Source organism: Pleurodeles waltl, chromosome 1_1 (assembly GCF_031143425.1).
Source record: "Pleurodeles waltl isolate 20211129_DDA chromosome 1_1, aPleWal1.hap1.20221129, whole genome shotgun sequence".
Taxonomy (NCBI): Eukaryota; Metazoa; Chordata; class Amphibia; order Caudata; family Salamandridae; genus Pleurodeles; species Pleurodeles waltl.
In genome coordinates this window covers 132,485,757-132,498,775 of record NC_090436.1, presented here as the reverse complement: position 1 = coordinate 132,498,775, position 13,019 = coordinate 132,485,757, and the positions used below count along the sequence as shown (strand labels likewise).

The following is a 13,019-nucleotide window of genomic DNA, read 5'->3' as shown; positions in this document are numbered from 1 at the left end:
CTCTGGATCTTGTCTATGTGTGTTCTGTTAATAGTCACATTGATGGGGCAATATCTGAGGAAGAGTGGTTGGGGCCCATGAACAAGGACGAGGAATTAAGGAGCATAACAGAATGTGTGATCCCTGGATGGCTCAGGTACACATACTTAGATAGTGCTGTCACAAAATATGAACAAGTGTTGGTTGAGTTATCTATAGAAAATAATTTTCTTTAAGACTTATTTGTAGAGCCTGTAGGCATGATAGACAAAGTTTTGACCTTAGTTGATGAAGGCTAAACTGGTATGCTTGCCATGAAAAGGTGAATAAGAGGGATTTACTGGTGGCTGAGCCTAGATAAGTCTATGGAACATCAAGTGCATGAATTTATGCACTGTGCCATTAGTGATAAATTGCAGCTCATTGTTCCCAGTCCTGTTGAGGCTGTAACTGCCCCAGAGAAGGCCTGGGGCAAGCTAAGGTTGGATATAATTGGACCAATATCTGTTGGGAGGGGTCTTAAAAAGTATGCAATTAATATAGTAGATTACTGCGTTGAAATCAAATTTATGAATGTTGCCAACAGTGTGAAAGTTAGAGTCCTTAGAGTCAGTGTTTGCTAGGGAAGGAATCCCAGATGAAATCGTATCTGACAATGTAACGCAATCCACATCTTCGGTTTTGAAGCAGTTTTTGGGACAGTGTGGAGTAAAGCACACCAAGACATCATGATATCATCCCAGAAGTAATGGTCTTGTTGAAAGGTGCAACAGAGTCATTGAGGCCAACTTTCAATTGAGCAGACGGGTTGAATGATATGGAGGAAGTGAGGAAGCTGTTGTTGGCTGTGAGGATCATGCCAATTACAGACAAGGGCTTGTTACCTTTCCTGTTACAGAGAGTTAGGATGCCTTCATCCAAGTTGCTAAGGTAATGATGGGGATGCCTTCACTTCCACAACAAAAGTTGAGGGACGTTGCAATGAGGAGGCAGGGTGCTAATTTTTAAGTATTTTGAAGGGAGTAAATGCAGACTGAGGGTGTCTGTTGGTGATTGTGTGAGAACCATACTGTCAAGAATAATGCTGAATAGGAGGTCCGGGTTCTCCACTCCCAAATGTGTTACTGTGGTGAAAGGTCCTGGGTGAAATTGGAGAATGGTAGGTGGTGGAACAAAGATAAGTAATCTGTCATGCTGCATTTGTCCAAGGGGCCATAGAATGAGTGTGTGGATAAGGAAGTTGGTGGAGGTGCAAGTAAATCTGATGCTCCTGTAAGTAATTGCATGTCACAACGAAAGTGATCTGTCTCTAAGAAATTCCAAGATTTTTCTTTTATTAAGGGGGTTTTAGGAGATCTGTAGTGTAAGTAGCAAATGAATGGGTATTTCTTCATGGTGTTACTTTTTTGTTCTCCTTTGGTTTGTCATTATTAAATGTAAAGGGTGGAAATGTGTTGGGTCTCTATGTTGATAGCAATACTATGTGTGTAGTGAATATAATTTAGAATGTAGGTGCCTGTGCTCTGCTTAAGTAGAATACAGAATGTATAGCGTATTTAAGGGGGCAGTTAGGAATATTACTGTTTAAGCAGATGATGTGGCCTCTTGCTATCTTATGCATTCTCCTCACAGTCTTAATGATTCCTGCTGCTCAGCCAGTGAGTGAGGCCATTGTATGGTTGGAATGTTGAGTGTTTGCGCTTGGATGAGTTGCACGTTGGAGTGAGAAGGGCTGAGCGGCAGGATCCTGCTCCTGGTGGGGCCTTATTGCTAACCTACAACTAAGCTAATAAGCCTACTTATTTTATAACCTACGAGTATCCCTCCTTTATTGCTTACAACACTGGTGATGACTAGAGGAAAACCTACACTTGGCAGAAGATAAAGAGGAAACAAAGTTTACAGAGGAAAACTAAGAGATGAGAGTTAAGAGAAGATACATTGAAACCTGAAGTCATTTACCTGAACTGTTAGCATTTAAGTGAATGGGCAGCGTTTAATTGGATTTAACTTGAAGTCAACCGGCAACATTTTATTTAAGTGAACCTGCGGCGTATAATGGGAATAAAACAGCAATTTAACCCTTGTGGAAACTTGATACTCCTATGAAATGTGGCTGATGGGAACATCGTGGAGTGAGTCACCCTAAGTTTTGTAATGGTTCCACTGTGGCAGGCGTTATGGACATAATACTGTTGGATTGCAGGAGACTGGTGAGCTGATGCATCATTTGATTAATTAGGGCCCGCGCATTGTGTTGTAATCTTAGGCATTCGTTATGGACAGAAGATGGTTGAAGCGGCTGAAGTGTGGGGAGCACGTTATCTGAAACTTTATTAGCGTACGTGCCCCCTTACTGCTCAAATGTGAGGATTCTAGCCCGCATAGAATTTAACGCAAGGCTGCTGTTCAGCTGTTCCTGTCACCCGGGAGTGAGGGCTGTGAAAGACGTTAGCAGGACCTGCGAGGCTGACATGCATAGTTATGGGCACTTCTAGCGAATGTAATCCTTGATGCGACAGCATGGAGACTAAAATGTGAACTGCATGCGCTGTTAGACATTGAAAGAGGCATTGTAGAGAGCGCGTGTTGTTGCGCTGAGTTGCATCGCAAAGGAAATAAAATTAACATGAGCTGTCCAATGTTATGAGTGGTGGAATATTTCAACATTTGTCAGAGGGCAACGACAGGAGAGGCAATAATAAATAGCGATAACAAGCTTACCCGGTGTAGTACAGCCTTCCTAGTTACTGGGTTACTGAGTTTCCCCGGCCTCTATTCTGCAGAAGAAGTCATGGGATACCTGATCCACTCCAGGAAGTTTTCTGAGAGGAAGACTAGAATGCCGACCTGGCAAATGGGAACAGTTTGTGTGTAGGGAGAAATTGTGTGTCAAATTTTCGTATGAGGGTAAATGACTATTAATGCATTTTGAATGGAATAAAACGTACAGTGGCAATTCGGGTGAGAAGTTACTCATCGGTGTGGAGGATCTGAATACTTTCCAGAGAGTGATTGACAGAAGCACCGCCAACAGGCTGGCGGTGCTTCCAAGCCCATTCTGACCGCGGCGGTAAAGCCGCAGTCAGAAAACCGGGGCTGGCGGTTTCCCGCCGTTTTTCCCCCGGCTGGGCGAATCCGCCAGGGCAGCGCTGCCCTGGGGATTCTGACCCCCTTCCCGCCAGCCTGTTTCTGGCGGTTTTCACCGCCAGGAAGAGGCTGGCGGGAACGGGTGTCCTGGGGCCCCCTAACAGGGCCCCATGAAGCTTTTCACTGTCTGCTTAGCAGACAGTGAAAAGCGCGACGGGTGCAACTGCACCCGTCGCACGCCTGCAACACCACCGGCTCCATTCGGAGCCGGCTTCTGTGTGGCAGGCCTCCTTCCCGCTGGGCCGGCGGGCGCTAACATGGTTAGCGCCCGCCGGCCCAGCGGGAAGGTTGAAATGCCGGCAGCGGTCTTTTGACCGCGTAGCGGCCAAATGGCGGTTCCCGCCAGGTGGGCGGCAACCGCCGCCCGCCAGAGTCAGAATGACCGCCATAGTGTCATATGCATTTTACTTAATACCATACATTGCCTGAGAGTATTTTTCAATGCTGCCATACTGAATTGTAAAGATGCATAGAGTAGAATTGAATAATGTAATGTTTATGTTGACAATGCCTGCCATTGCTGAAATGAATTTTTAATGCTGTATTGAATTGAGAAATGCTATGCCGTTACTGACGAGTTTTAAAGTTGTTGGGTCCTGGTGTGTATGTGACGCATGGAAGGAGCACCCTAAAGTTATTTTAATATATGAACTGTGCACATTGGTCTGGAGAGTAGACCGTGTGGAAAAAAAAAAAGTACCCTGGTCGTGTTTGAAGCTCATTTACACATGGCACGTGGAATATATTTGCACATGCCATGTAAAATGTGGCTTACAAAAATGTTTACGTATGTATAGTGTGCTGAAGTTATAAAGCAATGTTAAATCTTAGAGATGTATGACTTGAGGTTGGATGTTAGATTCACGTATGCTGAGTGACATGTTAGTGTCTTTAGACTAGTGTTCTCTGTCCTGTTTATTGTGCAGCAGGAGGAGAGGGTTGAGTGGCAATTTAGTGTAGTGAGATTTGACCCTTAGTCCTTAATTGGGACTGTGTTTTTGACCATCTTTCCTAAGATGTTTAGGACGTAGGGGCAATTTTTAAAGCATGAAGGTTAGATTTACCATCCTTCCTAAGGAGTTTAGGATGAAATGGCAGTGGGTTTAGCCCAGTGTTTTAAGGGCTGTGTTTCACACCCCAGTGATATATGTCAATACTGCCTAAGAGGTTAAGGATATGGGAGCAGTGTGTTAAGTCCAATATTAAGGGGGTATGTCATTACACCCCAGTGTAGTAGAGGGTATGTGAAACCCTGGTTATGTTTAAGTGATGGGTGATGGGGGTATGTGGTTATACCCCAATGCAGTAGAGGGTAGGTGAACCCCTGGTTCTGTTTAAGTGAATGGTGATGGAGGTATGCATTACACTTCAATGCAGTAGATAATAGGTGAACCCTAGTTATGTTTAAGTGATGGGTGGTTGGGGGTACGTGATTACACCCCAATGCAGTAGAGGGTAAGTGAAACCCTGGTCCTGTTTAAGTGTATGGTGAAGCAGGTACGTGGTTACACTCCAATGCAGTAGAGGGTAGCTGAAACCTTGGTCCTGTTTAAGTGTGTGGCAATTAGGGAACTCGGATACACCCCAATTCAGTAGTGTGGAAGAAGCCCTAGTCCGGTTTGATTTTCGGGTCGTGGAGGGCAACGGGCTGGCCCTGTTAGTGTATATAATGTGGAGGGGAACATATAGCTAGTGTTCTCTGTTGGATGTGCAGGGAAGTTCTGGGTTATCTGTACACTTGTATTGTAAATTTGTGAAACGTCTTGATTGCCTGTGTTTTTACCATCCCATTGGAGTATTGAAAGTATGCAGAGAGTGTTTGTTTAACCGTTTCTGGTTAACCTTTCTGTTTATTTTGTTGGGGTGGTACTTATAGTATTGTAGGACATTTTGTGAGGGTGTTTTGCCATCTTTCGTTCTGCTGAATTTTCTATTGTTTTCATAAGGGGGGATGTGTTGTGGCTTCTTGCTCTCTTATGCATTCTTCCCACACTCTTAATGTTCCCTGCTGCTCAGCCTGTGAGTGAGGTCATTGTATGGTTGGAATGTTGACGGTGTTTGTGATTGGGTGAGTTGCCATTTGGAGTGAGAAGGGCTGAGCGGCAGGATGCTGCTCCTGATGGGGCCTTCTCTGTAACCTACAACTAAGCTAATAAACCTACTTCTTTTATAACCTACGAGTATCCTTTCTTCATTGATTACAACCGCAGGACATTAGGACTGCCAGCTGTGTCGGTGTCCTGTTATTTACCTGAATGTGAAGAATAAAGCTTAAGAAGACTACCGGATCATCTGTCTTCTTCACAGAGAGTCAGATGTTTAAGAACAAATAACCAAAACACTGTGTGATTTACAAAGGCAAAACATTTGCTATACAACTCAGTCATGGTCCATAAAGACAATGCGGCCAGTCCTTTCTGTGCCTATTTTCTGAAGGGGATTCTTTTGCACAATTATTAGGAATTAAGGGATAGCTTTACAAACACTATGAATAGTGATTTCCTAGTTGTAATTTGAATTGTGAATGGCAATTAGGAAATCACTATTTTAAATGTATGAAACTTTTTTGACCTTCATTCATGATTGCTAGTGCGTCACAAATAGACTTATCTTAGGAATATCAATGAGGTAGATCGCAATTTGCGGCCCATTAGGAATCCTAGCCATCACAGGGATGATGGCCTGCTGGGTTCAGCGTACCATCATGTCTGTGATCGCTTTTGAATAAAGCAATATTTTTCTTTATACACCAGCCAGTTTTGAATAAAGGAAAACAGGATGTATTTAACAAGAAAAAATTAAACTTGGAAATTACATTTTTTTAAAGTTGCCAGTGGTTTGTGGGACCACTGCCTGCTCTTCTATTTTTTTTTTTTTACCAACCATTCTGAAAGGAGAAAGGGTCCCTTGGGAAAACCTTCCCATTTGCGAATGGGTTACCACCATTTTTCAAATGGCTGTAAATTGAAATGTTTTGCCATCGCATTACGGTTGCAAAACATTTGTACATACCATTGTGATTTGGTATTAGGAAGGGATGCCCTTAACACGTCCCTTCCAAATATCAAATGCCAAATCCCAAATTGAGATTCCGTAACAAGTTACCGAATCACAGCTAGTGCTTGTACATCCCAAAGAGAATTTTTCTGGTCGCAAATGGTCCGATTCTGTGAATCCGGCCGTTTGCAACCTCCAAAATTCTCCGTACATCTAGCCCTCAGTTTTGGGGTCTGTCTCTGTATGGAATGTGCTTTGAAGGAATCGGTGTTAGATAAATGTGGTGCTCGGAAAGTTTTGTGATGGTAAACGTGCTTAAAGGCAATAATACAAATTGTTTTTGTAATTTATTTTTGAATAATTTTATTGACATGGAATTTGTTGAATTCCAGCGTGCTCAGCTTTAATTTTTTTTTTAATATGATTGTATGTATTTTGTATGATCCTGGGTGTTGCTTTCTGCACATTGTAAATTGCTATTGCATAAGTCTTTGAGAAATCTCCACCAAAACAATGCTACTGCTACTACTATTATTAGTACTACTACTACTACCACTACTACTATTGCAAGCGTTTGTGGCTGTTGGAAAAAGAAGTAGATCACATTCACAGAATGCCTGTACCCGCGGAAGCATCCTGTGCATGAGTGCTACCCTGGCTACCGTGGTTACCATCAGATGGTTCGACCACATAATCTCTGGACCCCATCTCCGGTTTTGCCTCTGAAGAGGCTGTGGGACACCTATAACCTCCTGCTCACCATCCTTCGGACCCACCTTCCTTTCTTCCGCTACACCTTGTACGTTTCACTACTGACCAGCATTACTCTTACGCACAAAAGCGTTTGTGAATATTTCAGTCACCCTTTCCTCGCACTGCTTGGTACTTTTACTCTAACATCACTACCCATTTATATTTGTAGCCTTTACACACTTCCTTCTGTCATACTGATCTTTACTCCTCACTGGTTGCTCTCCAACTTTCTCTTCAATATGAAATTGCTCCTCTGACTTTGGTAAAGACCGATAATTGCTACTCAACTCCTCATTACCTTTAACCATGTTTCATCAACAGCACTGTGTGGTGGCCACAGCATCAGAACCACGGCATTCTGCAACATCGTGCCACACGCCACTGCCCAAAGCATCACCCAGTTAGCTCTCATAGTCATATAATTACTTTGTGGGTGATGCAGACTTCGGGCCTGATTTAGAGTTTGGCGGATGGGTTACTCTGTCACAAACGCGATGGGTATCCCGTCCATCGTATTACGATTCCCATAGGATATAATGGGATCGTAATACGGCCGACTGCGTATCCGTCACGTTTGTGATGGAGTAACCCCATCCAACAAACTCTAAATCAGGCACTTCATCTTTTTTTTGCTCGATTCCTGCATCATTCATAATATTCTGCATCTCATGGAATACAAATCGAAGTCCATATTCTAATATTATCTCCTTACTGAAATATTCCCATGGCAACATGTCAATTAAAGTGCACGCCTCGTATCAGAATTTCTGATAGAACACAACTTGGCCCTATATTGTTCACCCAACACTAGTGAAAATGTACTTGAAATGGACCAATTAAATCACTGAGTCGGAGGAACGTTACATTGCAAACCATTGTAATTAGTATTACATGCATGGCGCTGCATGGTGTTATATTCCACATCCTTGCCTGTAGCAGGTCAACAACACCGATCTCAAAACTGCCTCTTCTTCAGCCTCAAACCCAGATGACCGTTGTGCACATGCTCCATCAATTCAGGGCCTTCGCCAGCAGATGAAAGCAATGGCTGTGGAGCGGCAACAGCAAATGAACTGAGCCCCAACCTCTCTCTAGCCTTCAAGCACAGACATTCTGTAGAGTTAGACAAATTACAGTGGTGGAACCCCACCTCACAGAGAAGACTCGGATGCAGACAAGGCACATGGGACAAGAAGTGTCACAAATTCAATTTGCAAAAGATAGATGCTGTAAAGAATGCGTTTTTTGCCCTCAAAAATGAGTTTTTTTGCACGTAATGTAAACAGATGTGCACAATGTTTTCAGCCCTTCTTACTGAAAATCGTTTATCAGCTGCCATTGGATGCACTTCATCCTGGCACTCCTTTAACTTTTGTATGCTATTTTTGTAAAACAGATTAATTTTTACACATGTAAAATATATCATTTTTGATTTGAATGGTTAAATATTGTTTTAAAAAACTAGATTAAGGACATTTTAATAAAGAAAATAAACAACCATTACAAGTGGAAATGACTCGCTAAAAGTGCGTTGGGAGTTTTATGATTGTTTTTTCAGATATTCGTTTATATTTTTTTACAGAAACAACTAAACGTTTAGCAAATCTAGAAAGAATTGACAGTGTTAAGCAGTACCCAGCGCTGAGCTTTGACATATGACGGCTTGGACTTCTGAAAATGCCAACACAAGTGCAGTATTATAACTCCTCTCCATCAGTGACCGGCATCCTGCAGCCGCAGGCATCAGATGGTGATTTAGTAGCTGCGAGGCCCAGAGATGTGTACCCTAGTTCAACAGTCCCGCGAATCCGCCCTTCAACTGGTAAACCTTATTCATTAAATACAATATTTTATAAAGTGATAACATGTTGCCTTACAGTTACTTCAAAGTACTCCATTACACACGAGCGAATATTGTTGGGTTGTGCTTTTGATTACATAAAGATTTACAATTCATTATTATTTTTTTGGTTTAAAATGTGTTATTCCGATTCTAAGACATTTAAAGCAAAACATCAATAACAAACAATAATACATTATTATTAGCACTGCCTTAATTGTTAATGTTATTTGCTATTGTAATGGATATTTTAATGTTTCTATACAATAAAATCATGTATTCATTCATTATTAATTAGAAATATAAATAAATGGGAACAAGTAAACAATTTTAGATAAACTACAAATAAGAACAGGGACAGGCTGAATCATTCACGAATAGATAATTCTGCAAATTTTCAGTTTAACAAACTAAGAGAATCATTTAGAGACAAATTCACCCATGGAGTAGTGATAAATTCCAATTTTGGCACTCATAGCTCACCACTGCGGGTAGGGAGATAAGGTGTGCACTGCACCTAGCGTTTCTGCCGCCTGTCTACCAAATACAAAATTAACTCTTACATTTTCAGAGACTGTAGATTGGACAGAAGTTAGGAGAAAGAAAATGTCTAGTGGAGTCTAATTCCACCAACAGATGCAGAGAATATTTGATTGAAGAAAACACCAGACTGAAACTAAGGAACTATTCAATGATGTACCACTTTACTACTAATCTCTGAGGATGTTGTATGTGCAAAGAGCTCGAACACACTCCTAAAGTGAAAATTAAGCATCAGTGGGATAAAGTAATGAAATTTCTTGTGCAGGATATCAAACAAGTGGCAGTATCCAAACTGATTTGAATGGATATTTTGCAGTAGCAGGTAAAGCAACCAAATGTAATTTGTACCATCCAGATGTGATGTGAAAAATTCCAGCAATCATATGAACACACACCTCATCCGCCATACAATGGAATTAATCTAGTTTGCGTTCTACAGCCTCTCACCATTCTCTGATTTCCAACTTCTCTTTCCGAAAAACGTGGAAGCACCTATCAGCTGGTGGTAGCTCCAGGGGACTGACTTTTGCTGGTGTACAATAAAATGGAAAATATTATACGAGGGGAAAGCAAAGTATGAACTTGAATTTACATGGGTGAAGTGAGATGCAGATTCACAGATTACTTTTATGTTAACTCTGTTAAAGTGTTGACCCCCCTCACATCTTTTCCATATCTTGGTGTCACTTTGGTTCCTCTTAGGATTTCAGTTCCGAGATGCTTCTCCTCCGCGAGGTAAGCCAGTATGGAATGATCAACGGAGCAAACAGGATTCTTGGACAAACTCTTTGCGTCGACATAGAGGAAGCTTTAACCACAGGCCTGCTCAATCCCTGCTCAGTAAAAGGGCCCCGTTTGCAGGTAAAAATTATGATGTAAATGTGTAAAAATATAAGTGCCCGGGTCCAAGGTATTGCTTAAGATGCCACAACAGCTTGCAATACCCACTGACCCAGTGCAAGTACCAATGGCCTGAACAAGCAGCTATTACCATGTTTTAGTGTATGTTAAATTACTAATCTATTGTTTACTGCTGTAAATAGGGAGACATTGCCACCATGTGGTAGAATGTTGTAAAAAAAAGTATTGGTGTTAAGAATTAAGTGCTGTTGTCGAGCACTGGCAAATACCGGCACAAATTAAATACTGTGTATTGTAATAAGGAGACCTTTGATGACATGGTGTGCCGTCGGTCACTCTGGAAACCATGACCAGCAAGTTGTTTATGTGAACATTGTTACAGCTTGTATTTAAAACATGAGCATTATTTGGTGACAAACCACTGACAAACACTCCTTAGATAGCAACAGTGTGTAGCATTTGTTTGCATCCTACTAGCAACCAAAGAGATGAGAATGCTTACATTACTTTTCAGTTCTACTGTTATCATGCCCGTAGCTTTCCAGTCAAATACCAAGATCTGTTGAATCAATAACATTTGATATAGGCACTTTGATGGGGACCAAATGCAACCACTTTATCTCACCAGCCACAAAACCTGGTCCTGTATTTTCATTTCTGAGATATCTGAGCACACTGTGCACATAAGAATCTTCAGCAGCTTACACCCAAACACTGTTCTTTTCTTGTGTGACTGCTTAATGACTGCAGGCATAGGGCCTCATTTAGAGTTTGGCGGACGGGAAAGCCAGTCTGCCAAACTCCAGACAGAGTGGCCATCGCCTTCATTGCGACCAACCCGCCGGACCTATTAGGAGTTTCCCACTAGGTCAGCGGGTGGAAACTTCGGTTTCTGCCTGCCGGCCTAGCGGGAAACAGGCTACAGCATTGCATCGGGCTCGTAATCGTGCCAGCAGCAATGCTGTAGCCCACAGGGTGCACCAGCGCCCTTGCAATGTTCACTGTCTGCAAGGCGGACAGTGAACATTGCAACAGGGCTGGGGGGCCTGCACCGCCCATGCCAAGTGCAGGAGCCTCCTTGTGGCCCCCTGCACCTGTTCTCCGCTAGCCTTTTCATTGCGTTGTTACCACCATGAAAAGGCTGGCGGAGAACAAGGTCACATCGCTGCCCTGGCATATTATGATCTCTGCCAATGCCAGGCCAGTGGGGTCATGGATCCTGGCGGTGCTGGTGAAACCCTGGTGGTCTGACTGCCAGGGTCTTAATGTGGCAGTCGGACCGTCACAACAGCGGCAGTTGTGATCGCCACAGTGAGACCACCAGCCTCAAAATCAGGCCCAGTATATACAGATTTTGTTATAGGTTTTGTGACCACAAAAACCCTTTTTACTATTTTCAAAAGCCCTTTTATGAGTAAGAAGTCTTTCCAATTCACAAAAGGGCTTTTGCGACCATGTCCAAATCGCAAATTGGGGGAGTGGGATGAAAGCGGCATGATGGCCCTATCTGCAGTTCAAGGAGGAATGTATCAGTGGTTTGTGACTGCAATTACAAAGCAAGGGTCCAGCAAAGTAAGGTCCAGCAGCAATCACAGTGTATCACGATTGCCAAGCAAATATGCCATGGCCAAGGGAGAAGTTATACACAAATGTCAAAGATGGGCTTTGCGTCTCTTTAATACAAAAGAGTAAATGGCCTGTTTAGAATTGTAGTTTGTTGTTGGGGTGATGGTGCATGATCCATTCTCTGTGCACACAAAGCCCCTGTCTAGCCAGCACTGAGACTCTGCAGGGACCACCAGCCTTTCCTTCCGTGCGGAAGACTCAACATGAGTAAGTTTGGAGTAATGCTCCCTCAAGTTTCAAGCGGTAAGCAATACCTCCAGCCATACTTTGTCACATTTCAGCTCACCCATAGAGGGTTGTCCTCATCAGGACACACAACATTTGTGATTGAGGGTGGTTATAAGCATGAGTGAGAATTAAAATGCATGTGAGTGAATGAAGGTAGGTAACAGGCTGAGTGTATGCATCTAAGAGAGCATTTGTATGTGTGAGCGTGTGTGTGGGTAAAAGTGTGGGATGGGTAGTGAGTGAGTGAAAGAGAATAAATTAGATTAATTGAGACTGAGAGAGAGTGGAAGCGAGTTGAGGAAGTGTGTGTTAGTGATTGGGTGAAAATGAATGAGTGAGAGGAGTGTGTGGCAGTGTGAGATTGTGAGAGTAGGGGAGTGTAAATAAAAATGAACATGAGTGAGTGAACAGACGTAAGCATGGGTGAGTGAGCCATGTGAGTGTGTTACCTTCACAAGTCTGCCACTGGTCCAGCTATACTGGAAGTAGTTCTTACCTTGTGCCAATGCCCAATGACAAAATTCTGGCACTGGAATATTGGAGGTCCTTTTTGTCAAAAGGGAAGCTCATGACAAAATTCTGGCATTCTGAAGTTAATTCTTGGCACAAGTGACACTTGTGTCAAAATACTGGCACTGGCACTCTCCAGCTTATTCTTGGCATACGGCAAACCCGTAGTAAAATTATGACACTGGCATATTGGAGGTAATTCTTGTCATACAGGTTACCCATTGCAAAATGCTGTCATTTGCATACTTAAGGTAATTACTGGCAAAAATGGCACATGTGGCAAAATGCTAGTATTGGCACACTAAAAGTGATTCTTGATATATGGGGCACGTGTCAAAATGTTGCTGCTGGTATACTGGAGGTAATTCTTGGCATAAGGGATACCTGCAGCAAAATGCTGGCAATGGCACATGAGAGGTAATTCTTGTTAAATGGGGCACCTGTGCCAAAATGTTGGCACAAGCACACTGAAAGTAATGCTTGGCATTGGGTTCACCTATGGCACTATGTTGACACTGGCATATTGGAGGCA

The 13,019-nt window shown here is 42.7% G+C and overlaps 1 protein-coding gene across 1 annotated transcript in view; it reads left to right on the top strand.

Annotated features, from left to right (window-relative positions):
- The window catches only part of LOXHD1 (lipoxygenase homology PLAT domains 1), a 929,469-nt gene that overhangs the window by 39,402 nt on the left and 877,048 nt on the right, over window positions 1-13,019 (top strand). Inside the window, exons 2-3 of the mRNA XM_069218871.1 lie at window positions 8,462-8,701; window positions 9,965-10,123. Of these exons, the coding sequence (XP_069074972.1) occupies window positions 8,557-8,701; window positions 9,965-10,123 (304 nt within the window). The 5' untranslated portion in view covers window positions 8,462-8,556. The remainder of the gene's footprint in view (window positions 1-8,461; window positions 8,702-9,964; window positions 10,124-13,019) is intronic.